This window comes from Ochotona princeps, chromosome 2 (assembly GCF_030435755.1).
Source record: "Ochotona princeps isolate mOchPri1 chromosome 2, mOchPri1.hap1, whole genome shotgun sequence".
NCBI lineage: Eukaryota > Metazoa > Chordata > Mammalia > Lagomorpha > Ochotonidae > Ochotona > Ochotona princeps.
Window position 1 is genome coordinate 84,243,547 of NC_080833.1, and position 25,122 is coordinate 84,268,668.

At 40.1% G+C, this 25,122-nt stretch overlaps 1 protein-coding gene across 1 annotated transcript in view; it reads left to right on the forward strand.

Moving 5' to 3' along the window:
* Nucleotides 1–15,836, forward strand: part of SNX7 (sorting nexin 7) — a 100,747-nt gene extending 84,911 nt beyond the window's left edge. The window contains exon 9 of the mRNA XM_004582020.3: nt 15,406–15,836. Within this exon, the coding sequence (XP_004582077.2) occupies nt 15,406–15,483 (78 nt within the window). The 3' untranslated portion in view covers nt 15,484–15,836. The remainder of the gene's footprint in view (nt 1–15,405) is intronic.
* The last annotated feature ends 9,286 nt before the right edge of the window (nt 15,837–25,122 follow it).

Consider the following 25,122-nt stretch of genomic DNA (forward strand, 5'->3'; position numbering starts at 1 on the left):
ATTTTTGCTGATGGTATGTTGGAGCTTTCAATTGACTGGGATGATACTCTGCTGGCTCTGTCTTCAGACCAGAGAGGGTATACCTAAGAAGCCGTTGAACTTGACTGGACAATAAGATGTTGGACTCTATGTTTGGTATATGCTTGCAATGGGGGAATCTCAACTGAACTTGAGCTGTGGTTATGCAACAAGGTGGAGGAATCCACCATGGTGGGAGGGTTTGGGGAGGGGTGGGGAGAACCCAAGTATCTATGTAACTGTGTCACATAACACAATGTAATTAATGAAGTTAAATAATAAATAATTTAAAAAAAAGAAATTGGTTATTATTTCAGATGGAATCTAAAGGTAAATCATAAAAAGGAACGAAGCAAAGGAAATATGGAATAACCTTGTGTGTATTTAAGATTTTAATATTTTCTAATCCTACTGCCTAATGAGAAGCCTCTTCATTGATCATGGATTGAAAATTATCATGGAATACTTGAGGATGGCTCAATGGAAGCTCTTATGATTGTTGATTATTGGTTGGTTGTGGAGGTGAGGGAGTATATTTGGAGACTAACTACCCCGGCCTCCAGGAAATCTCAGTGTGATGGACAGGGGCTTTGCATAAGTAAAGAAGCAAAGATTGAAGGATAACCTGAGGGAAAAATCTGCCTTTAAGATATGTTAAAATTGACTGTTTTGGATTGACTATTATAGATGTCAGAGGTTGCCCCTTAGCAGGATTTTTGCCTCCAGAACTACCGTGTAGTAAGGACCATGGTCTGTTGCATCATAATTTGCTTCTGTTGCTTCTACTTTGGCTATTAATAAATATGGCAACTTGATAGCTCAGCACCTTCCAACTAGATTATACTGTTTACTGTGACAGAAAATCAACCATGAACCTTAGCATATTTAAGCTGCTGAGAAACTCTTTAGGAAACAAACATTCATCTCTAACTTCTCATGTCCAAGCTTTCTTTACTCACAGAAGCCGCTGTGATGGTACATTTACTGAAAGACCCTTTAGCAAACACAGAGGGAAATCATGTGACAGGCGTATAAGATTCTGGAGCTCAGTGAGGTTTAGGTGACAGTGAACGCTGGAGAGTAAATTTCAATGCACTGCCTTGAAAGACTGCTCTTTTGTAACCAATTATGTTTTAAACTGGTACCTACCTAGTGTGATCCGACTTTTCACTCATATGTGGAGTAGTGTTTACCTACCATAGCAGATAAAAGGCTACACATTATTCTCTGTGCTGTTGACAACTCCTTCTTTCATGTTGTAGTGGGTGAGTACAATTGGTTTCTCTACTAGAAACTTTAGTCAAATTGTTATTTTGAATATGGCGTTGTTCACCATGGAAAATGATAGTGTTCATCTCAGAGGTCACTTTATTTCATTTGTAAGATCTTCATCTTGTCAGAGTTTTTGGAATCTGCTTTTTTTAAAAAAAAAAACATATTTAGTGACACACATACCAATATTGAATCCTTTCATTTTAAGTATTTATTTTTAAAGATTTATTTATTTTTATTGGAAAGGCAGATATACAGAGAGGAGGAGAGGCAGAAAGGAAGACCTTCCATCCAATGATTCACTCACCAAGTGGCCACAACAGAAGCCAGGAGCCCAGATATTCCTCGGGGTCTCCCACATTGGTGCAGGGTCCCAAAGCTCTGGGCCGTCCTCGACTGCTTTCCCAGGCCACAGGCAGGGAGCTGGATGGGAAGCAGGGCCACCAGGATTAGAACCGGCACCCATATGGGATCCCGGCACATGCAATGCAAGGACTTTAACTGCAAGGCCAATGTGCCAAGCCCTGTGTTTCTTTCATTTTAAAGCATTCTTATGGTTGAAAAACAAAAGTGCAAGATAATTGTTCAGGTTAAACAGGTTTTTTTAAAAGAAGTTTTCAGATTGTGTGTGTTTATGATTTGTGAATCTGAGGAAAAATTTATTTCCTTTGCCAGATAATGTTTCTTCTTGGAGGATTAGTGTTTCATACAAAACAGTTTTGGAATCCTTAAGTAATTATGCTGATCTCTAAAGTAATTCTCCTTCTCTGTGGACTGTTGCTTGTTCCTTTTTGTCCTAGATTCAATTCAGAAATTGAGAAAACAAGTTAAAATCTTCTAAATCTATAATTCTATAATCTATATAAATCTATAATCTAAATTTTGTATTAGCATTATATTTAGGCAGGTGAATTGTAGACTTACTGGCTAAACACCAATTCAATTACTGTTCATTTTTTGTGTAATTTGCAATCTACTTGCATTTAGTAGAACTACTTAGTGGTCTTTATCTGATGAAATTAAAAATAATTGTTCTTTGCCATAGATGGTTGGAAAAACACTCCTCTTAAGTTCTTCCTGTCTTTTGAATATATTGATCTCTTGCCCTGAAAATAATGTCCTTTCTCATTCAAAAGCTTACTGAAAAGTAATATAAATTATATAATAGAATAATGTGTATTCTTAATAATAGAATTAAGTGAATTTTTTATTTTTGCTGTAAAGAAACCTTAAAACTGGATATTTGCCATCAATAGAATTTTCTTTTTATATTTGATTGGGTCATTGTTTATTTTGTGAATGATAGATTCAAAGCCGTAGGCACAAGTTTGTTACCACACAATTGTAGATTTCTTCTGTTGTGTCTCATGTAACTCATGTTTTTCTTGTTTTTTTTTAGACTCATGCTTTCTTACAATTACTTTCTATTTAGAAGTATTTTCAGTAGTTCCCTGTATTCTGTAATTATTTCTCAATTTTCTATACACATGACATTGAGCTTCGTTATGGACAGTTATCCCATAGCATAATGTGTGCATCTTGTTATCTGAACTAGATACATTTTTTTCTGCAAATAAATTAATTAGTTAATACAAAGGAAATCATTTCAAAATGAAAATACAGATAGACAATGTACACAAGCATACCTACGTTCCGTGATAGTACATCTCGAACAAAGAAGGCAAGTTTGGACAGGCTTTGTGGCACAGTTTGTTAAGCTGTCACTTGTGATACCTTTCACCCTTGTCCAATATCTGAGTTCTTGAGTTCAAATTTCACTTCCATTTCTAATTAAACTGTCTGCTAATGTGTTCAGGAAGGCAGCAAATGACAGTTCAGGGACCTGGGTTCCCCCTGCAATGTGGGAGTCTGGAATGGAATTCAGAGATCCTGAACTCATATTAGTCCAGGCTTTGCCCATCCACGCTTGTTGGGAACATACAGGGAGCAGGCCTGTGAGTGGAAGAGTCTTCCCACCCCGTTTCTTATCTTTCTCTTCCCCCTCTTTCTCACATACTGTATGTCTTCTCTTTCCCCTTCTCTGTGTAACTGCCTTTCAAAGAAATGAATTTTGGAGCTGCAGCCTAGTTGGGGCAACTCCCCATTACCCCCACCAGTTCTGCCCCCTACCCTAGTTCCCATGCTTGCCAGTACACACCGCAGGCTTGTCAAGTCTGTCCCACATCCTGTTTAGCTCTCGCACGTGTCGATGGGCATTGAGGCCCAGCTCAACCCAACCAACCTACTATCCAGCCCACACACCTACTGGCAGGTGCCCTTCTGTCCAGCCACCCCTGCCCCTGTCCTGGTGTTCGTGCTGTCCAATGAGAGTGGTAGCCCCGAAGGAGGTGCCCACTATTTCCCTTCTAAGCTACACTCACTCAGTATGAAGTGGGCAGGATCGAACTGGACTACAACACGCGTTGGTTCACGAGGAAGACAGGGCTGGAAACAGAACGAACCCAGCAATCCCAACGACCAGCATGAGCATAAGGTGATTGGTGTGACGGACGGTGTCGGACTCTGTACTAGCAAACTCGTGCAAGAATCAGGCCTGGGATCATCTCAGATGAAGTTTCTTTGGAGAACCCTCCAACTGAACTGCTGATCTTAGAACCTCAACCATGAAGAGACTGTCAGCCAGTGGATTCTGAATAGGATTCATTGCGATTGGAACTGAGAGATTGGCAGCAATCCAGAACTGATGAACTATCAAAACTGTATGAGCAGGACCCTCAGAGCACGCCTCCCATTGGGGATCTGGGATGGGTGGGAGGTTTAGTGGGGCTTTTTTCCCTTTGTTTTTTTTCCCTGACCCCAGATACAGGGTAAAATGATATTGGTGTGGAAACAATGGTATTAACCACTTTCACCCTGTAGCCCTTGACACTTTGTTCCCTAATCAACTAGTAAGATTATTAAAAAAAAAAAAAAAAAGATTAGCTGAAAATAAAACAAAGAAATGAATTTTAAGAATGAGATGAGTTTGTTAATGAGAAAAAGTTGCACATCGAAGTGCTTTTACTATCTAACCGCAATATCTGTAACCTCTGTGTACCCCATGGCTGCTCCATCAAACAGACATGCTGAAATTGCAGCCTCCCACTATGCCCTTCCAATCACACCCAGCGAATTTCAGGAAGAAATTTGAGCATATATGCAAGACATTTGTACTTAAGCATCTTAGTTTTACTTTAATAATTTCCCTAATAATGCAAAGTTAAAAGGTAATGTGCTCTTTATTATTGCTTGTTATACTTTCAGTGTATTAGTAACAAAATAGGTAAATTTCATGTTTGAGATGTCAAAATTAAAATGTGCATACCTCATGTAATTGGCTTGTTTTAACACAAAATCAATATTGTAATGTAGAGAAGTAAGTTGAAAGGATGGTTATTTAAATGTTTTTATATTCCTCCTACAGAGATTTACAGTATAAGAGGGGTTTTGAAAAGACTTGCCTAAAATGCAGTTATGAAAAAGTAGGGGTGGCTTTTTGAAAAATTGCGCCTAGATTAAGTTACTTTTTCATTATGTTTTCCATAAACTTTTTGACATTTTCTTATTCATTTTAAATCCTAATTTCTCCACGTGCAAAAATAAGATAAATGGAATAAATTTGTCTAAACCTCCTTCTTTCATTATCAAATACTGAGTCAGAAGCTACATAATAACAAAGAATAATCAAAAAATGGACCACAAGATGGCGTTTGCAGCTAATGAGTCCTTTTATCTTAGCTGTGTGATAGTCACTTAACTATTGTGACATTTAAAAGAGAAGACTTACCACTTACATTCTTAAAAGATAATCAAAGTATAGAAAAATAATGTGTAAATATTATTTTGGGCTTATCAATGTTTTCAAATTATAAATTGGCAAATCATTCTCAGAAGCTGATTTTGGACTTTTCCAAAAGTGAGATTTAATAAGCTTTTTGATCTGTAGCAGAATCATGCTAGTTGTATTTCTCTGGCAACATTTAATTTCCTTCTGACTTTATTACATTTCAACATTTCAAAATGCACAGCTTCTGAAAGTTTTTATTGACTAAAATGTTACTCTGCTTCTAGTTTTATATGTGCTAAATACGCTTAAAAGCACTTTTACATTACTTGGGAAAATTAGAAACAACATAACTTTTGGCTTACTATGGAAATTTCTGGGCTTCAAATAACTAGTAAATCTTGGATTTTATCGCATTCCACAAAAACACATATCATTGTTAATGTATTCAGTTTTATTTTATTAGAATGGAAATACGTAGAATCCATTTTACTAGTTTTGACCCCCATAATAATTTCGATGAAAGTAGTTTTTCTGCCAGCTGTTGAGTTGGTTTTTGGTGGATATACCAAATGTTCTGTTGGTGTTTTCACATGATGGCTAAGAGCATTGGCTTTGAATAGCTGTAGGTTTGGCTTTGAGTTGAAATACTTTGAAGACTTGAATTTATGTCAGTGAGTCTCAGTTATGTGTATTCATAATGTGCTGAAAGTAGTGGTCAGCATTGCGGCCCAGATTGTCAATGCACCCCTTATGGTCAGCAGTTTGAGTTCCATCTGCTTTCCTTCCAATCCAGTTCCCTGTTAATGCAATTGGAAAGCAGCAGAACACGACCCAAATACCTGGTTCCTACCACTCATATGGGAGGCCCAATTACCCGCCTTTCGCGCAGACTAGCCTCAGCTGTGTAGTTATTTGGGAAGTGAACCAACAGAAGGAAGATCTCCTTTTGTTTCTCTATATCATTACCTGTTGCTTTGCCTGACAGATAAATACATCTTTAAAGTGCTGAAAATTGTAGCACTTACCTCACATATTTATTTTGGTATTAAATACAAATGTATTTATGTATGTGATAGAATAAATGACAAAGAAAGAGAAGTCCTAGAGTAAAGTTTAATAATCACAACAAATCACCAAACTGAATTCTGTTTAAGTTTTCATGCTTATAAAAACCTTTCAAAGAGTCTCAACCAACATATCCCTTTATCCCTTCAAGTTTATGTGAAATTAACAATATTTAAAATAAGTTTCATGTTTAGTAAATGTATGAATACAAGAAAAGCGTGTAACTCAAGGTCTAACTCCAACTAAGTGTTCCATAACTGCAAGCTACTATTGATAATAGCAACTATAATGAAAACTGAAGTATTTCTCCTCTATTTTTATTTTTAAAAGTAAGACATTTATTCTCTTTGAAGTTTTTTTTTTAATCTACTTGAAATACAGAGGAAGAAAAGATGAGACAGAGGGAGACATAGAGTGTATGGGAGACGGGCACAGAAATCTTCATTCTGCTTGTTAATTTTTAAATGGCTTCAGCAGCCAGCACTGGGCCAGGGTAAAGCCAGACACCTGGCTCTCCATCCTAGTCTCCCACATGGGTCACAGAGACCAAACTCTTGGCCATCACCTACTGCCTCCCCAAGTGCACATTAGCAGGAAGCTGGGTTGAAAACAGAGCATTTGGGTCTTGTGCCAGTTGCGGAGTATGGAGTGCAGGCATTCCAGAAACAGCTCTCAAACCTGCCAGTCACACTGTTTGATCCTATAAATCTTATCTTTAAAAAATATTTATAATGGTAAGTGTCTATAAATACCAAATACTAGGGACACAGGAAGCTTTTAGGTTTGCTGCATCTGTCAGTCAAGCACAGCAGAGCAAAGAACTGAGGAGACACTTGCAATTGACTCCACCAGTCACAAAAAATCATCACCACCTTTGGAATGTAGTAAAGGGTGTAAAGTTCAGTGCTGAATGTTTAGGCATTAAAATTAAACTTTCCAAATATTGGATCTTTGTGCATTTTGTAAGGGTTTTAAAAAGTGTATGAGAACCAAAGATCTTCATCCTTTGGGTCTGATTGTGACAGAGCTGTCCCACCCTCCTAGCTGTGATGGCTCCCTTTCTTATACTTCGGTCCTCAGAAAGGAAACTGCAGTAGTTGGCCTTGGATTGCAAACTTCAGTCGCTTGAGGGAAAGCAGGCACTGGATTCTCAGTAGCCAAAGATACGTGATAAACTTACTCTCTGATTCCCCACCTCTTGGCCAATATTAATGTAATAACAATTCAAAGTCAAATATCAAATGGAAATGGCATTTTAAAAATACACATTTATGCGTAAGTTTTACAGTAGGCTTGGATACATTTTTATTGCTTTAACAATTCTTCATATATTCTGGCTATTGTGACTTAGAACACACTGAGCTCACTAAATTGTTTATGTTGGATAAACAGTACATTTCTTTATCTTTTTTTATAAAGATTTATTCATTTACTAAGAGTTGTACAGAGAAAGCGTTGGGGAGAGAGAGAGTGGGAGAAAAAAGGAGAGAGGATAAGCTCTGTTTTCTCTGGTTCGCTCACCAAAAGCTGCTTTTGGGTCTTATGTGTAGGTGCAAGGACCCAAACACTTGGGCCATCTTTCACTATTTTCCTGGTTGTATGAGCAGAGAGCTGGGTCTCAAACTGGCACCCATATGCTGGCATTGTTGGTCCCTTTACCCATTATACCACAATGCCAGTCTTGAGCAGTGCATTTCTGTAGTTTTACTATTTCCATGTTCAAAAGAAAACATGAACAAGTAATAAAACTTAAGGAGTGTTAGAGGAGTTTTATAAAAATTGTTATGTTTGCATTATGTTTGCTTTTAGACCTGAAGTGGTTTAAGGATAGCACCCTGAGTGGAGAGTTTAGGACAAAACCTGAAATCAGAATGTCAGTTAGTTAATGTTCAGATAGAAATATGTGTTTGTCTATAATCACCAAGATTTTGGCACCAATTGTTCAGTGTGTTCCCTCTTTATGGTCATATGCATTTATGAGCACTTGGTATATGCCTGACAAGCATTAAGTCAGTGTTTTCAAAGGACTTATATAAATATGGGCTCCTGGAAATCTATACAAAATCTATATATCCAAGAGGTATATAGGGTATCAGTTTCCTTTTGTATATACTGTTCAGTTTTGTCTATGCAACTTGGTTTAAAGGCCCTCAAGGGCCCCTAATCAAGTAATAGATAATCAAGTACTTTCTTATATAATTCCCCTTCTAAAATTGTTTGCGTTGCACTTTGTAAAATATAGACTTGCCACCCTGATGATCCAGGGTTTCATGCAACATATTCTGGTGGTAATTCAAGAGATTGTTTATTTTCAATTTGTTCATTAACAAATCTTTGCTATACCACTTGTGAGATTTGTGATATCATAAAAGTGCAGAGGTAATTTCATCCTCAGCTTTCTCATTTGTATAATAACATAAAGATCATTATGCAATTTAAAGGTGATATATACAGACAACTACTTAACCACACAATTTTAGTTACGTCTTCATATTAATATATATAATATATTTGCCAGGCTAAGTATTTATATTAATCTGTATAAGCTATTACAGTATTTCTGTTATTCTGTGACAATTAGTCTATATAATTTTATATTGTAAAATACATAGATATCTTTTTCTCCCTCTGCAATAGAATATTGTTTAGAAATAGTTAAATAGCCATCTTTCCTGTTCTTATTTCACGCTGCCTTGCAGTACTTATTTTAGAAATGAGCATGTTAATTCACAAAACTATTACCATGGATGGCTACTTACTAAACTAGCCTAGTTAAAGCATAATATAACAATGATTCAAGTTTGTTCACTTGAGTAGTAATGCATGTTTTGGAACAATTTGGATCATTTAGTTGACAGGAATTAAAAATAGAGCAGACAGCACACAGTTTCATCTTGATCTTCACCTTTAGAGCATTCTGAAGTTTATTTAAAGGATATTTTGGCTGAGTTGTAAAAGAGCTACATCTTGTTTGAGCTGATGGGCTGTTGACTTTCCTTCAGGGTAAACAGGTCCCAGATTGTGTATGTGTTTGCAAAGACCAGAGGTTTCTATTGAAAGAAAATTTGGGAGGGAGATGGAGATCTCTCCTCAAATGTATTGTTATGGTTCTGCTTTTTATTAGCTCACGTGACTGAGTTATTAATTTGCTTTGATTCATAAATTTTGTGGATGTAATTGTTTAAAGTTTTTAAATTTATGTTTAACTTTTTCTCATGAAATGTGTTGAAGATTCGTAGGTACTTTTAGAGCTGTTTTTAATTTCATTTCTCCATTAGCATTACAAAAGTGTAAAATACCAATAGCTAAAACTTATTGCATATCTGAATATAGTTTTAGTTACATGTTTATTGTGAATTTTTTCCTAAGGTTCTGGAATTTCTTTCTGCCCTTAATTTTCTGAGGATATTCTTGTTGACAACAGTATCTTCAATCAACCTTTCCCTCTTCCAATCTCTGTCCTGCTCTCCCTAGATTAAGAAAAACAACTCTACACTTAATTTCTTAGGAAATCAGTTTTTAGTCTCCATATATGAATTAGATAATGTACTGCTTGTCTTATTGTCTTATCAATTGTCATTCCACTGTCCTGAAGCATCTCTCCAGTGCTTTCTCCTGATAGGTTTGAAACGTCATTCAAGTCCTTCATTAGAACTTCAGTCATGTTGATTTGGTTTTTGTACCAGACAAGAGGTGGTGTGGGAAAGTAGTGCTTAATTCAATTTTTCTGCATGCTGATATCCAATTTCCCAGCATTATTGATTGAAAAGCTATCCTTTTGCCAATGAATATTCTTAACACCTTTGCTAAAGACCAGTTGACTTGAGTATGAGTTAACTTCTAAAATTTCTGTTATGTTCCACAGTACCATGCTCTTTAAAAAAAAAACCACTATAGCATTTTAATATATTTCAAAAGAAGATCCTGTCATGCCTCGTACTTTGTGCTTTTTATTCAAGACAGCTTTAGCTGTGCAGAGTTTTTAATCAAATTTTAGTAATGTGTATTCTAATTATATGGAAAATGCCATTGTTCTTTTGGTAGATACTACTCTAAATCTGTAGATTGCTTTTGATAGTAAGGGCATTTTAATCATATTGATTTCTCCATTTTGTGAATATGGATGTCCTGCTTCTTTATGTTGTATTCAGTTTCTTTCATCGGTGTTTATAGTTTTTACTGGACAGATGTTGATTTGGCTAAAGTTTAATTATACATACACAGTCACATACATACACACACACACACACACACACACGGCGATAAATCTAACCTAACCTAATGCTAGTACAACATCTTTAATGTTCTGTTGGATTCAGTTCTGCTATCTGGTTGAAGACTTTATTTTGTATTTTTAAAAATGTATTTTGAATTTATCTTAAAGGTAATTTTACAGAGAGAAAGGGAAGAGAGAGAGAAATGAGAGACAGAGAGAGAGAGAGAGAGAGAGAGAGAGAGAGAGAGATTCTGATGATTCTGATGGTTCAATCTTCAAAGAGCCACAATGGCCAGAGCTGGGCTGATCCAAAGCCAGCAGCCAAGGGCTTTTTCCATGTCTTCCGCCTGGGTGTAGGGTCCCAAACACTTGGACCACTCCCCACTGCTTTCCCAAGCTGTTAGCAGGGAGCCGGATCAGAAGCAGACAACCTGGTCGAGTACAATGGAATAGCTGCCCAGTGCTCTGCCCTGTGACACTGGCACATATGGGCATCAGTTTCTGTCTTAGTTGTTTCAGTCCCGTTCCAGCTCTCTGGTTACAGCTTGGGAAAGCAGCAAGGATGGCCTAAATCCTTGAGAACCTGCTCCCATATGGGAGATATGGAAGAAACTCAAGGCTCCCAGCTTTAGATCTTAGTTCCAGCTGTTACAGTCATATGGGGATTAAACAGTGGATGGTAGATATTTCTCTGGGTCTGTCCACCTATTTCTGTTAAAAAAAAAAAAAAAACCTCCCTTTCAGATAAAAATGAACAAATATTAAATATTTTAAAAAAGAAGAGCATCTCAGACATGAATCTGCCCCAAGTGGCATTCTGAGGCAAAAGCTCAAGCCATGAAGCAGGCACCCTTTACTCTCAGGCGCAACCATAGGTAATGCAGTTTAGTTCAGCCTGACACAGCCACATACCCAGCCCACATACATGCCTATAAGTGCTGCCTTCTTGCCAAGCCCAGTTTGCCAGAAGCCCTGGCTCTTGTGCTCACCAGTGGGAACTACCAACTAGCAGAGGAGTATTTCCCAATTTCCCCTCCAGGCCTCTTCCCAGCCCCGGCTCTTGCACTTGGTAGAGGGTACTATGGTCCAACGGGTCACAACTTGCACTATGTTCCAGCACTTTCCAGTGGGTACAGCAGCCTGTCCCACCCCTATCCTTTATATGAACTGGCAGGTGTTGCAATCAAACCCAAGCTGGCCTGGTCATGCCAGTGTGTGCTGTGGACTGGCCCAGGCCAGCCTGCCCCCAGCACTGGCTCTTTCCCTCACCAGCAGGAGCTGCAGCCTAGCAGTGGAGTTCCCCAAATTCCCCTACCAGGTCCATTCCCAGACTCAACTCTCACATGTGTCAGGAGGTGCTATAACTCAGCCTGCCCTACACCCATTCTGGCAATCCCAAGTGTCAGCGGGTCCCAAGTCCTAGTCCAGTCTGACCCATCCCCAAACCCAGCCCACACACATAGCAATGGATTCTGCAGCCTTATTTGGCCTGGCCTGCTTCCAGCCCCAGCTCTTGTACTCACCAGTATGAGCTGTGGCCTAGTAGGAGGTTCCCCAGAGATTTTTCTACCAGGCCATTTACCCACCCCAAATCTTGCACCTAATGACAGGTGCTTCAACACAGCCTGGCATGGCCCACCTGCAGTGTCACTTCCCACTGGCAGGTAGTTAAGCCTAGCCCAGCCGGGCACAGCCCACTCCTTGTCCTGGCTTTCCTGTGTGTCAGTGGGTGCTGAGGCCTGCCCCAGTTTACCCAAAGCCCAGATCTGGTCTACACACATGCTAAGGAGTGGTGCAGTCTTGCATTGCCTAGTCTTTCCCCAGTTGAAGCTATTGTGCTCCCCAGCGAAAACTACAGCATAGCAGGGGAGTTCTCCAAGCTGTCTTATCAGGGCCAGGATCTCACATGTGCTAGCAGGTGCAGCGTGGCCTGCTTGGCATGGTCTCCTTCCGCCTTGGTCTTTGCATGTGCCACTGAGTGTTGCTGCGTTGCCCAGCCCTGCCTCCCTCCATTCCTAGCTCTTATGCATATCAGGTTGGCTCCTGTCAGGTGAGTTTCATGGTGCAGCATGCCTCGGCCCGTCACCACTCCAAACTGTCCATGCAAACTGGTGGGTGAATGTAGTGCCAGAGGTGAGCTCAAAATTCCCCTACAGAATCTGTCTCCAGAACCAGTTCTCTTTGTTCTGGTGGTGCTGTGGCTAAGCCTAACAGGCCTGCCCTCTGCTCCGACACTTGTAGTCAGATACTAAGGTCTGGAGCAGCCAGGCATGTTCCTCAGCCCTAGCTTTTGCACGTGTCAGTGAGCAATTGGCCATGCTGTTTAGCCCGGCTCAGATCTCTTATGTGGGCAGGTGCCTTATCCTGACCCAGACATGCCATCCAGTTTCCCTCCTGTAGATTACTCTGAACCTGATCCCTCGTCTACCTGAGAGTGCAGTGTCCAGGTCCATAGAAGCCTGTCAGGTGAAGTGAGTTCCTTTTAAAAACAGTTTGTACTTGAAGTTGTTTTCAATCTCTTCAATCATTCTTTGTCATTTAATTTGGAACGTTTATTCTTTTCATTTAAAATAATTATTTGTAGGTAAGGTCTTGCTATAATTATTTGATACTTGCTCTCTAGTTTTATTGTCACTGTTTCTTCCCTCTCTTAGAATTTCCTTTGTAGTTAAGTGATGTTCTCTGTTAATAATGTTTTGATTTCTTACTGTAATTCTTGGTAAGTATAGGACATATTTTTGGTTTGTGGGTTACCAAGAGTAGTACAGAAAATGTAGTTTTTGTCATAAGATATCCTGAAATAAGAGTATCTTGCTGTTGAATATAAAGCTAGAAATTACTAAAAACAAAGTGATACTTATAAATAGCCTTCGGTTATGCTGCATTATTTCCATATTCTGAAGTTTTGTTCTCATTGTTCAATGTTTTCTCTCTCTGACATATTAAGTATTATTTATATTTAATATTTGATAAGAAAATTATTTATGATTATCCCAATGTGATTTTCTAAATTTTATAACTTTTTGGTTACCTTTAGTACTTATTTTAAGTGTGGTTGATTTTTGTTCAAAAAACACACATCAGAGCCCAGAGCAGTAGCCTAGTAGCTAAAGTCCTCGCCTTGCACAGACAGGGATCCCATATGGGTGCCAGTTCTAATCCCGGCAGCCCCACTTGCCTTCCAGCTCCCTGCTTGTGGCCTGGGAAAGCAGTTGAGGACGGCCCAAGGCATTGGGACACTGCGCCCGCGTGGGAGACCAGGAAGAGGTTTCAGGTTCCCGGCATTGGATTGGCGCGCATCGGCCCGTTGCGGCTCACTTGGGGAGTGAATCATCGGACGAAAGATCTTCCTCTCTGTCTCTCCTCTTCTGTGTATATCTGGCTGTAATAAAATGAATAAATCTTTAAAAAAAAACTATGTGAAAAAACATCCACAATTTTATCTGATTTTGATAATCATGTTGATGGAATATGTACACAGGAAATATACTATCAACTGCCTAACTGATATGCATAGACAAAAGCAAAATATAAATTTTCTTTCATGTGCAAATACAAAGTTTACCAAAATAGACCACATTCTGGGCCATTAGCCTAGTGTCCACAAGTTTAAAAAGATTCAGATCATATGAAGTTTTTTTTGGTTTTTAAGATTTATTTTATTGTAAAAAAGAGAGGCAGAGAGGAAGATCTTCTAAATGATGATTCACTCCTTAAATGGCCACCGTGGCCAGAGTTGAGCCAATCTGAAACCAGGAGCCAGGAGCATCTTCAGGGTCTCCTATGTGGGTGCAGTGTCCCAATGCCTTGGGCCGTCCTCAACTGCTTTCCCAGGCCACAAGCAGGGAGCTGGATGGGAAGTGGAGTTGCCGGGATTAGAACCGGCGCCCATATGGGATCCCGGGGCTTTCAAGGCGAGGACTTTAGCCGCTAGGCCACGGCGCCGGGCCCTTTTCATATAGTTTTAAGGTTTCTCATTGTGAATATTTTAAATCGTGTACTCTCGATGACTTGGCTCTTATCATTTTGATATGACCATCTTTATCTTTGCTCTGAAATCTGCTTTGTCAGAGGTTAGCCTAGCCATTCTTCCTCTGCTGTTGGCATGAGTTGCATGATATATCAATTTTAATCTTTTATTCTTATTTCTCAGGTGTTTATAAAAAATTAGAATTTAATGGATTCTATATTTTTTTCAGTGGGTAGTCTACAGCTCTTACCAGGAAGTTGGGGATTCAGGCATCTATAATGCTAATTGATATCACTGGTCTATGTTTATTATTTTGACATTAGTTTCCTTGTAATGTATTCATGGTTCCCTTTTTTCCTCTTTCTGCTTTATTTGGATTAATAAGCTTCTGTAATACTTCATGTTATAGCTCCTATTGGTGCATTAGACAGTTTTTGGTTTTCTTATCTAAGCAGCAAAGTATATTAGCATGTTAATGATCATGGTAACCACTGATGTCATGACTGACAGTCATATTTGCTCATTTTCGAGCACTTACATTGTGTTAGGCATTCTGTATAGAGATTTATATAGATTATATACATTTAACTTTCACAATTGCACTAGTAGTAAGTATTATCATTAGTAAAATTCATAGCTGAGAAAATTATAATCAATAGCTAATAATAGTTTATCACTTTTTCCAAACTCAAGCTTGATGGAGTGGCATTCAAAGCTGGTACATGCTTGTGTCAACATTACTCTTGATGCCTCTAAACTGCCTCAGCAGACACAGATAGTCCAGCATTTTTTTTTTTCTATAACAGAATTCTGTGGTCAGTCTTGACAGTGGTTTAACAATGGGTTATTTTAGTCAACTACCCCATGCTAATCTTTTTATCTTTAATTGAGTTTTCACTTTATTAATCGAATCCCTAATTAACAATTGAAATGTGTAGAAAATAAAAAGGATTCTGATAAAATGATATGAGGCAGGAAGGCAGATTAGTATGGAAACAGATGAGTCATGATTTATCAATCCTCTTACCACTGACTGAAAGTGAACCATCTCCCCCCATGGTGTGTTTCCATTACCAGTGCCTTGCTACATGGGAGTCATTCCTTACATCACAGACTGACCTCCAATTAGAAGAAAACTCTGAAGATAAACCTTAACCTTATTGAGGACTTCGGTTTGATCTTTGGGGACAGCATCTATCAACCAAAGTTATTTTTCTGCATCAGCTGTGTGCTTTATAAAGCGAATGGAAAAAGTTTCATGCTATCTGGGAAATCAAGACCTTGAAAACTCAGGTATTCCAGGTCACTGACATGAATTTGGAGATCTGTATATCTGTCTTTATAGATACATATCTGTATGGAGAGATTACTTTTAGTTTTAATTATGTTCTTAAAGTTGTGTGCCAATAATTGCATACAGAACAATTTTTCCTTAAAGACTTGACTGTGGAACATGACATTTTAAACATGTTGCAAAGACTCAGTTTTAATAAAAAGTTTAATATGAAGTTGTTGGGTTTTTTTATTGTTTTATGATGCAGTATAATAGGAACTGGGGTTTCTCTTTCCCCTCCCCAATTTCCGTCCTCTCCAGTTTTTTTAAAGATTTATTTATTTTTATTGTAAAGTCAAAGATACAGAGAGGAGAGACAGAGAGGAAGATCTTCCATCCGATGATTCACTCCCCAAGTGGTCGCAATGGCCAGAGCTCAGCCAATCTGAAGCCAGGAGCCTGTAGACTTTTCCAGGTCTCCCACGCAGGTACAGGGTCCCAAGGCTTTGGGCCGTCCTTGACTGCTTTCCCAGGCCACAGGCAGGGAGCTGGATGGGAAGCGGGGCTGCCGGGATTAGAACCGGCACCCATATGGGATCCTGGCATGTTCAAATCAAGACTTTAGCTGCTAGGCTACCACGCCGGGTCCCCTTTTTAAGACTCATTTATTTTTTATTGGAAAGGTAGATTTATAGAGGAGGGACAGAGAGAAAGATCTGCAGTCTGCTACTTCATTCTGCAAGTGGCCATAGCCACCTGATCTGAAACCAAGACCTAGGAGCTTCTTCCAGGTCTCCCATGCAGGTGCAGGATCTCAAGGCTTTGGGCCATCCTTGACTGCTTTGCCACCCACAAGCAGGGAGCTGGATGGGAAGTGGGGCAGCTAGGCTATGAACCAGTACCCCTATAGGATCTGGGCATGTGCAAAGCAAGGATTTGGCCACTAGGCTATCGTGCCCTGCCCAATTTGTTTTCCTAATAAATCCTGTCAGAATTTAATAATACTGTTAACATTAATTGAAAGTGTACTACTGTTGATCTCCTCCATGGTATGTTTCCATTATCTAAGGCCTTGATAAAGGGAATCATTCGTTATGTCACAAACCAATTAGCAGAAGGCTTGGGTAAGCCACCCCTCTGAAGCATTCTGATACTAAGCCAGCACAAACTAAGAAGTACACTTTGTGTTCATCCACATTTTATCTGACATTTTAGTCATCTTATATCAAGAAATCAAAATATATATGCTTAATATTATTCAACATAACTGTTGAAAATGAATTTGTTAAAAGTAATTTTGTCTAAGAGTAATTTTTTTCTAATAGGATTCTATTTTTCCAGCTGAAACTTCTTTATTTTCTTTATTTAATTTTATTTTTAAAACTATTTTTCATGATACTTTAAATAGGCACAGTGATTTCCCTTATCTTTCCCTCATCCCATCCCACTGTTTTCCCCTATATTACGATAATATAGTCGTTAAACAACAGTCACACGTCAAACATTATGCTGTTCTGTATCATGTCATTGAAGGTATGGTCAGTGGTAGGCAGTCTAGTATCCTATGGTATCCTAAGGTATCCTATTAACTAGTATCTAGTATCCTAAGGTATATTTAATAGTTTAATTAGGAGTCCTTTAATTTGGAGTAGAAATACAATAATTTTAAGAAGTTTCCAGGATAGATTTAAATTATTACTCATTATGTATGCATAAGGATTTGTACAATTATATAAGAATTATATCACTTTAATTTTGTGAAATATCCAGTGTTCATCATGTGCTTTGTGTCCATTCTGTGCTTCACCTTTTACAAGCACCTGGTGTAGACGAAGCATAAGGCAACAAAAAAGAAGTAGTCACTTTGTTCCCAGGGCTTAAATTCTAATATTGTTCATACAGAGATTCCGTATTTATTTTTTAAAGATTTGCTTTTTTATTGGAAAGGCAGATTAGAGAGAGGAGAGACAAAAATATCTTTGAACTTCTGGCTCACTCCCCAAAAGGCCGCAAAAGCTGGGGCTGAGCCAGTCCAAACACAGGAGCTTCTTCCCAGTCTCCAACATGGATGCAGGGGTCCAGAGGGTTAGCATATCTTCTGCAGCTTTTCTAACCCCAAGCGGAGAGCTGGAGCAGAAGCTAAGCAGCCAGGATTAATCTGGTACTCATACATGATACCAGTACTTGCAGGTGGAGGATTAGCCTGTTGAGCCTCAATGCTGGTCCTAATTCTATATTAATTTTATAACTACATGAGTAAACTGAGTATGTTGGTAAATTTTTGCTAATTATTGAATTTAGTTATTTCTGAGGGTTAAGCAAAATTTTTAAGTGCTTGATCATCCATGTTATGTTGAATGCATGACTTTTGAAAGAAATGAAATGAAATGACATTCACATTTATACGTGGACAGCTAAAAGTGCAAGCTAAACATTTTTGTTAGATGTTTAACATGCAAATTTTAAATTGCTTGTAATAAAACACATAGTTTTGTTTTCCATGTTTGACAGGTGCCCCACGTCTGCACAGGCTGCTAAAAAAGCATAAGTCCCCCCTCAACTGATAATGAAATGAAGGCAGTTCTAGCCAAGCAGCCCTATGCTACATGTAGGCATCTCACCCACAAGGACCCTAAAAAACCCCTGCCAGACTTCTGCAACTCTGAGGTCATTTCTATTTACTTTTTCATTCTTTTAGAGTTTTGTTTTGTTTTTGTTTGTTTGTTTGTTTTAATTATTTCTTTTAAAGACTAGAGAGAAAGAGTCCCAGTCCCATTCATCATTGACTTCCTGAATGCCTGCAGTGACCAGGGCGGAGCCAGGGAACACCTGGGAACTCATCCCAGAACTCCTACATGGCTGGTAGGGCCCCAGCCATCCCCTGCTGCCTCCCATGCATACTTTAGCTAAATCTGAAACAGAAAGCAGAGATGGGACTTAAACCTAGGCCTCCAATACAGGACACAGGCCTCTCAAATGGCCATTTTGTATCTGTACAAAATCTTGAAATTCAAGGCACTTTTTAAGTCAGCTCGAGAGGTCTCCCTAGAAAGCTGTATGACTAAAGTGCTATTTAGATGACTGTTCATCAAATTTAGTCTCCCGTTGATTTATTAAGTATTTGCCTTTCTTTTTCTTTCTTTCTTTTTTTTTTTTTTACAAATCCTTGATATGTTTCTGACCTCATCGATCTCGACCTCCAAAACAAATTTGGAGCAAGAGTCTCATCTGTTTGTCAGAATTACCTAAATGGTACAGTGCTGTTATTTAACAATGTTAACCTTCAGTTTCCCCATCTACAGATAATTTAAGTCATAATTTCAAACTCAAATGGAAATAATATTCTAACGCATAGATTGTAAAATGATACAGTTGACTTGGGAAATCTGACAGAGGAGTAGTTGCCATTCTGATCATTAAATGAGCCAATTGAGGATCATATCAAATGACCTTTCTTTTAAGTTCAGGACCCTTTTAAAAAAATCTGTTTCTTTCTATGACTGCCATCCCACACACACACAGTGGGGAACCACACAGGCAACTGTATTAACTAGTACTTCTCCCTTCTCCAGTTTTCTGTTCGTAATTTCCCAGATTCACTTATATACATGTGTGTGCGTGCACACACACGCACACACACACACACACACTTATTTTGTATTTTGTTTATAAAAGTGAGGTCATGAGGGGTTCGGACCTTGGGATTGTGGGTAAAAGCAGCTCCCTGCAGTGAGGCAGCCGTAGGGGGTGCCCTTGCCAGGCCGGACCCAGTGCTGGGGCCTCAGGCCAAAGCCACTGCCAAAAGGCAGTGACCGAGGCCTTGGCTTTCTGCGGCCAGTGCACCAAGTGGTGCCAGGTTCTGCCTGCTGGCAGCGAACTCTCGGGTTTTTAGGATATGTAATTACTGCCTAGGGACACCCATGAATAAGGCCAGTTTTAGTGTAGGTGAGAAAGGAATTCTGGGTGATTCCCAGTAACAGGGTCATGAAACTTTCGGGCAAGAGTGGGGATTGAGACCTGATGGTTTGGAAGGGAGTGTCCATAAGATTTATTTGGGCCAGACTGATTCACCACTCCAATTAGGAATCCTGAGATGGGCTATTAGCATAGAGCATCACTGACTGCCACACACCAGTCCACACCAAAGCTATGGATGGGGACCTGTTTGGCAGGGCTAGGTACCAGTACCTGACTGGGTGGTGGAATGGTGGACTGGTCACACTTGGCAGAGTCAAGACACTAACCAGCACATGAGACAACTTGATCTGGGGTTAGACTCTGTGGGGGAAGTGTGGGCCCAACCCTGTGGAAACACAAGTCCCGCAGTTTAGCTCGTGAGCCTGGGTGTTGATGGGCTGAGCTAGGTGTGACCTTGGCACCTGTCATCACCTACGGGTAAAGGAACCGATAGCAGTCTGGGCAGGTCAAGGCAGCAGCACCCGAAGGTGCATCCTAAAATAGGATGGGGGTGGGCCAACCTGCAACTGAAAGGGGGCAGAATGGGCAGGGCCAAGCAAACCTCAACTCACAGGAAAGAACAGAAATCAGGATGGAGCACATGTCATGCCTAACTAGGCTCTTACGCCCACTGGTCTGCAAAAGCCAGGGATACTATGCCACACCACTGAAGGCAAAGGCTGAGACAGGTGAGCGGCTAAGCCAACTGGGTTAGAGCAACCACTGGCATGCACGTAATCTAGGGCTGGGAATAGACGCAGTTGGGGAGCTGTGAGAATACACCATTGCTGGGTTGGAGTTTCCACAGGAGAGTGCAGGGGCCGGCATGGGGGCTGCATTCTGGTCTGGATATGGCTGCAATCTCTCATGGCACTAGTGTGGACTGGGGCTGGGCACAATGATCCAGGCTAAATGCCAGTACCATCTAGTGCTCTGGAGAACCTGGGTAGATGTAGGACAGACTAGGCTGGGTCTTTGCCCCTACTGAGCCGTGTGTGAGCAGTGTCTGGGTATGGACAAGCCTTGGCTGGGCTGACACATTCAACAGCATGAACCGGAATGGATTGAAGGCCAGTAATGAGGGCTGGCCCATGGAACCACCAGTATGCGCAAGATCTGGCATCGGGAGAAGTTCTGATGGAGGAGCTTGGGAAACTCCTCTGTTGGGACACAGTCCCTACAGGTGAGAACAAGAACCACGATAGGGAGCAACCCAGACCAGGCTAGAGGAAGATACCCACCAGCATACATATGGCATAGGTGGGGGGCAGACCAGGCTGAACTTATTCACATCACCTGGTGGTGAATTCCAGCACCTGAATAGAGTGTGGGTCGGGCTGGGTTCGGTTGCGACACAAACCAGTACACATTACAGAATGCCAAGGTGGGGTCAGTCATACCAGATGTGGTTGCAGCACCCAAACAGCACACATGAGAACCAGGGGGGCAGGAGGCAAAGCCAGCAGGGGGAATGTGGGCTCCCCTGCTGGCCAACCACTCCCACTGGAGAGCATGAGTTGGGATGGGGTCAGACCAGACCAGGCAGGGCTACAACACCTGTGGGCTTCATGTGAGCTAGATCAGGGAAGGGCCAGGTTAGGCTGACTGTTCCAACTGGTGCATGCAAAAATTAGAGTGGGTGAGGGTTGGTTGGCATCTGCAACTGCAGCATCATGACAATTGCAGCATCAGTTGCCAGAGGCTGGCACTGGGGGCTAATTCTGTCAAGTTAAACTCTAGAACCACCTGGAGAGTGCATAATCTGGGAGTGGGAGTGGCCTAGGAGGGAGATAGTGGGCACCTCCCTCTTGGGTTGCCACTCCCACTGGAGAGCATGAAAACTAGCACAGGGGCAGGGATGGCTAGACGGAAAGGCACCCGCCAGTATGTGTGGGCCGAGTAGTAGGTTGGTTGGGTTGAACTAGGCTTCAGTGCCCATTGACAAGTACCAGAGCTAAATGGGATGTGGTACAGACTGAACAAGCCTGCTGTTCATACTGGCATGCATGGGAACCAGGGAAGGGGGCAGGCCTGGTGGGGGTTATGGAGAGTTGCCCCAACTAGGCTACAGCTGCCACTGGTTTGCGGGAGGGCCAAGTATGAAGTGGGTAGGATCAAGCTGGACTATAACACCTATCAGTTCGTGTGGAAGACAGGGCTGGAAACAGAACTGACCCAGCAATTGAAACCAACAGCATGTGTATAAGCTGATTTGGGCAATGGACTATTCCGGACCCAGTACTGGCAAGCACACACAAGAATCTCGTCTGGGGTCACCTCAGATGAAGTTTCTTTGGAGATCCCTCCAACTGAACTGCTGATCTCAGAACCCCAACCATGAAGAGAGTATGTCAGCCAGTGGATTCTGAATAGATTTCATCATGCTTGGAATGGCGAGACTGGCAGCAATTCAGAACTGTTGAATTATCAAAACTGCTTGAGCAGGACCCTCGGATCGTGCCTCACATGGGGGACCTGGGATGGGAGGGATGCTGGATGGAGCTTTTCTCTTTGTTTCCCCCCTGACCCCAGATACAGGGAAAAATGATGATATTAGTGTGGAAACAATGGTATTACCCACTTTCCTGTAAGAAAAAGAAAAGAAAAAGAAGAAACAAGAGGTAGTCATGTGTTTCAACATAACAGAAATGTTGCAAGGCATTTAAACTGTGCTAGAAAACACTAAACTGCTCGTAAAATGTTTCATTTTGTTGTATTAATCTCTCCTGCCCCCAAGTCAAGATGCAAGAGAAAAAAATATTTGAAAACATAGGCTGTCTTCAAAAGCTTGTGAAAATTATGTATTAATATATACAACTGAAAGAACATAAATACATATATGGTTTTATGTAAAAAAGTGAGATCATGCAATCTGAATTATTTTTCTCTCATTTCCTCATTTAATATCTTGTGGAAAAATTTTTGTCAGTGTTGCTTTGATATATTTTTAAATGACAAAACAATAGTCGTTCGTGTTACTATATAGTCATTTACACAGCCATTTTCTTGTTGATATTTATTTTGCAGTCTTCATTCCCCCCAAAAGAGACTCAGTACTTTTTAGCTCTTGCTCCAGTACCTTGATGTCTCCCAACCCCATCTCAATATCCACTGTCAGTTTCTGTAGATATTCTAAATATTTCATACTTATGAAATCCTATAATATGTCATCATTTGCGGCTGATTCATTTTGCACAACACAATGTTTTAGAATTCGTCCGTTTCACCATTTGTAAATACTACATTACTGTGAATGGTGGAAAACATTCCATTGTCTGGAAACACCACATTTAGCTTGATACATTGGTTTATTTTTCACTGATGGAAGTGTTGGTTCACATCTCTCACTGTTAAAGATAATTCTGCTATAAACATTGGCATACAAGTTTTGCTTGGATGTCTTTTCATTATTCTTAGTTGGAGTGAATTTTCTGGAAGTATCATAGCTGCGTTTAGCCATTTGAGGAGCTTCCAGGTTGTTTTTCACAGTATTTGCACATTGTAAATCCCTGGCTGCACTGTGTAAGAGTGTCCTTTCTCCTCAAAGTCACCAGCACTTGTTATTATTTCATTGTTCATAATCATCCCAAAGGATAACTTTCGTTGTTTTGATTTGCATTCCCTTGACACATTTTTATATGTCACTGTTGAGCTCCTGTATTTCTGCTATATTTACACATGTTTGATGGAAATATGTCTATTTAATCTTAGTCCTCTGGTTCAGTTGAGTTGTTTTTCTCTTTGCTATTGGCTTATATGAGTTCCTTATGTGTTCTAGACATAAATCCCACATCTAATTTTGCTTTTCTCTTACTTGATTTTATCTTTTAAAGCATTAGAGTTTTTAAAAATGCTTCTGTGGTTTGCAATTGTTGAGCTTGCTTTTAGTGTTACATCCACTGCCAGATCAAAGTTAGAGTCTATTCCTGGCTCCTTCCAAGAGACTTTCTTCCTCCTTTAAATATTTCTTTTATTTATTTGAAGGGAAGCATATGAGACACACACAGAGGAAAAGAAAGAGAGAAAGAGAGAGAGAACACATTTGCACCCTGTCATCACTCCCCAAATGGTTGCAGCTGCCCAGACTGGGCCAGGTGGAAACCAGAAGCTTGTTACTCCATCTCCCATGTGGACCCCACTTGCTTCATAAAAACTGTTTTTCCAAGCATATTAATGGGGAACTAGATCATAAGTAGAGACTCTGGGACCTTTTTTTTTTTTAAAGATTTATTTATTTTTTACTGTAAAGTCAGATTTACACAGAGAAGTAGATTCAGAGAGAAAGATCTCTGAATTTGCTGGTTCACTTCCCAGGTGGCCACAGTGGCTGGAACTGAACTGATATGAAGTCAGGAGCCAGGAGCTTCTTGCAGGTCTTACAGGTGTGTGCAGGGTTCCAAGGCTTTGGGCTGTCCTCTATTACTTTCTCAGGCTACAAACAGGGAGCTGTATAAATGAAAGCTGCCATGCAGTTGAAATTCTCCAGAGAAGGACTGGCTTTGGATGCACCACACCCTCACTCATGCCCCTCCACAATCCTTTTCCTAACCATTGTCTATGACTAGGATCCAAGGTGCTATCATTAGCATGGAAAAGGAAAGCTCCTACTTCTACACATTCTAGCAGGTAGTGTGGCCAAAGGGAGATGACAGCTTTCATTTATACAGGATGTTAAATGCTCACACCCACAAACAGATTTGGGGAGATTAACTGAGCTACTGTCTAGTCACACTATAGTTTTAAATAGACACATGTTTTTATCTAGTAAGAATAGCCCCAGCTTGCAAACTGCTCAGACTCTAGGGGGAAGTAAGTGATGGCTCCGGGTAGTTCAGTCCATACCATCCACATGGGAGACCAGGACTGAGTTTTTGGCTCCTTGCTTTGGCATACTATCCCAGCTGTTGAGGGCAGCTGGAGAGTGAACCAGTGAATGGGAGTTCACTGTGAATGTCTTCCTGCTTCATTAAAAAATAAATATCAGTAACAAAGGAAGGCAGCAAATGCAATAAATTATGTTGTCTGCATGTGTTGGAGTTTCTCCAGGTTTTAAAATGTATTTATGTTTTTGTTCAAAAGATGATTGTCCACTGAGATACTTTGAAATGATACAACTATCCATATGTTTTTACCTAGGTGTGTAATTATGGCTATATTTAGATATTTTTCCAAAGGGAAAATGTGAACTTGAATAGTTCATGTTTATTTCTCTTAATGTAAATCATCGAGGTTAAAGAGATTGTTTGTGCTTTTGTTTTAAATCATGACAAGATAGTCTTTTGATAAGATCAAAAGATGCTTTATAATACTATGGGGAGTTGAATGGAACATGCAATTTAATCACTAATCAGAGCTGGTTAAATGAAGCATTTGATAATTACACATCAAAAGTTTCTCTTTTACTTGAAGTATTATGATTACCAAACTGAAGTTTAAATTATTATTGCTTTCAGGTGTCTTATCTGAGCAATCAGATTCTAAAATCCTTTGAAACATATTGCATTAAAATATCATCCTTGCATCAATTCATTCAGTAACTCATTACTTTCACAAATCTCCTACCA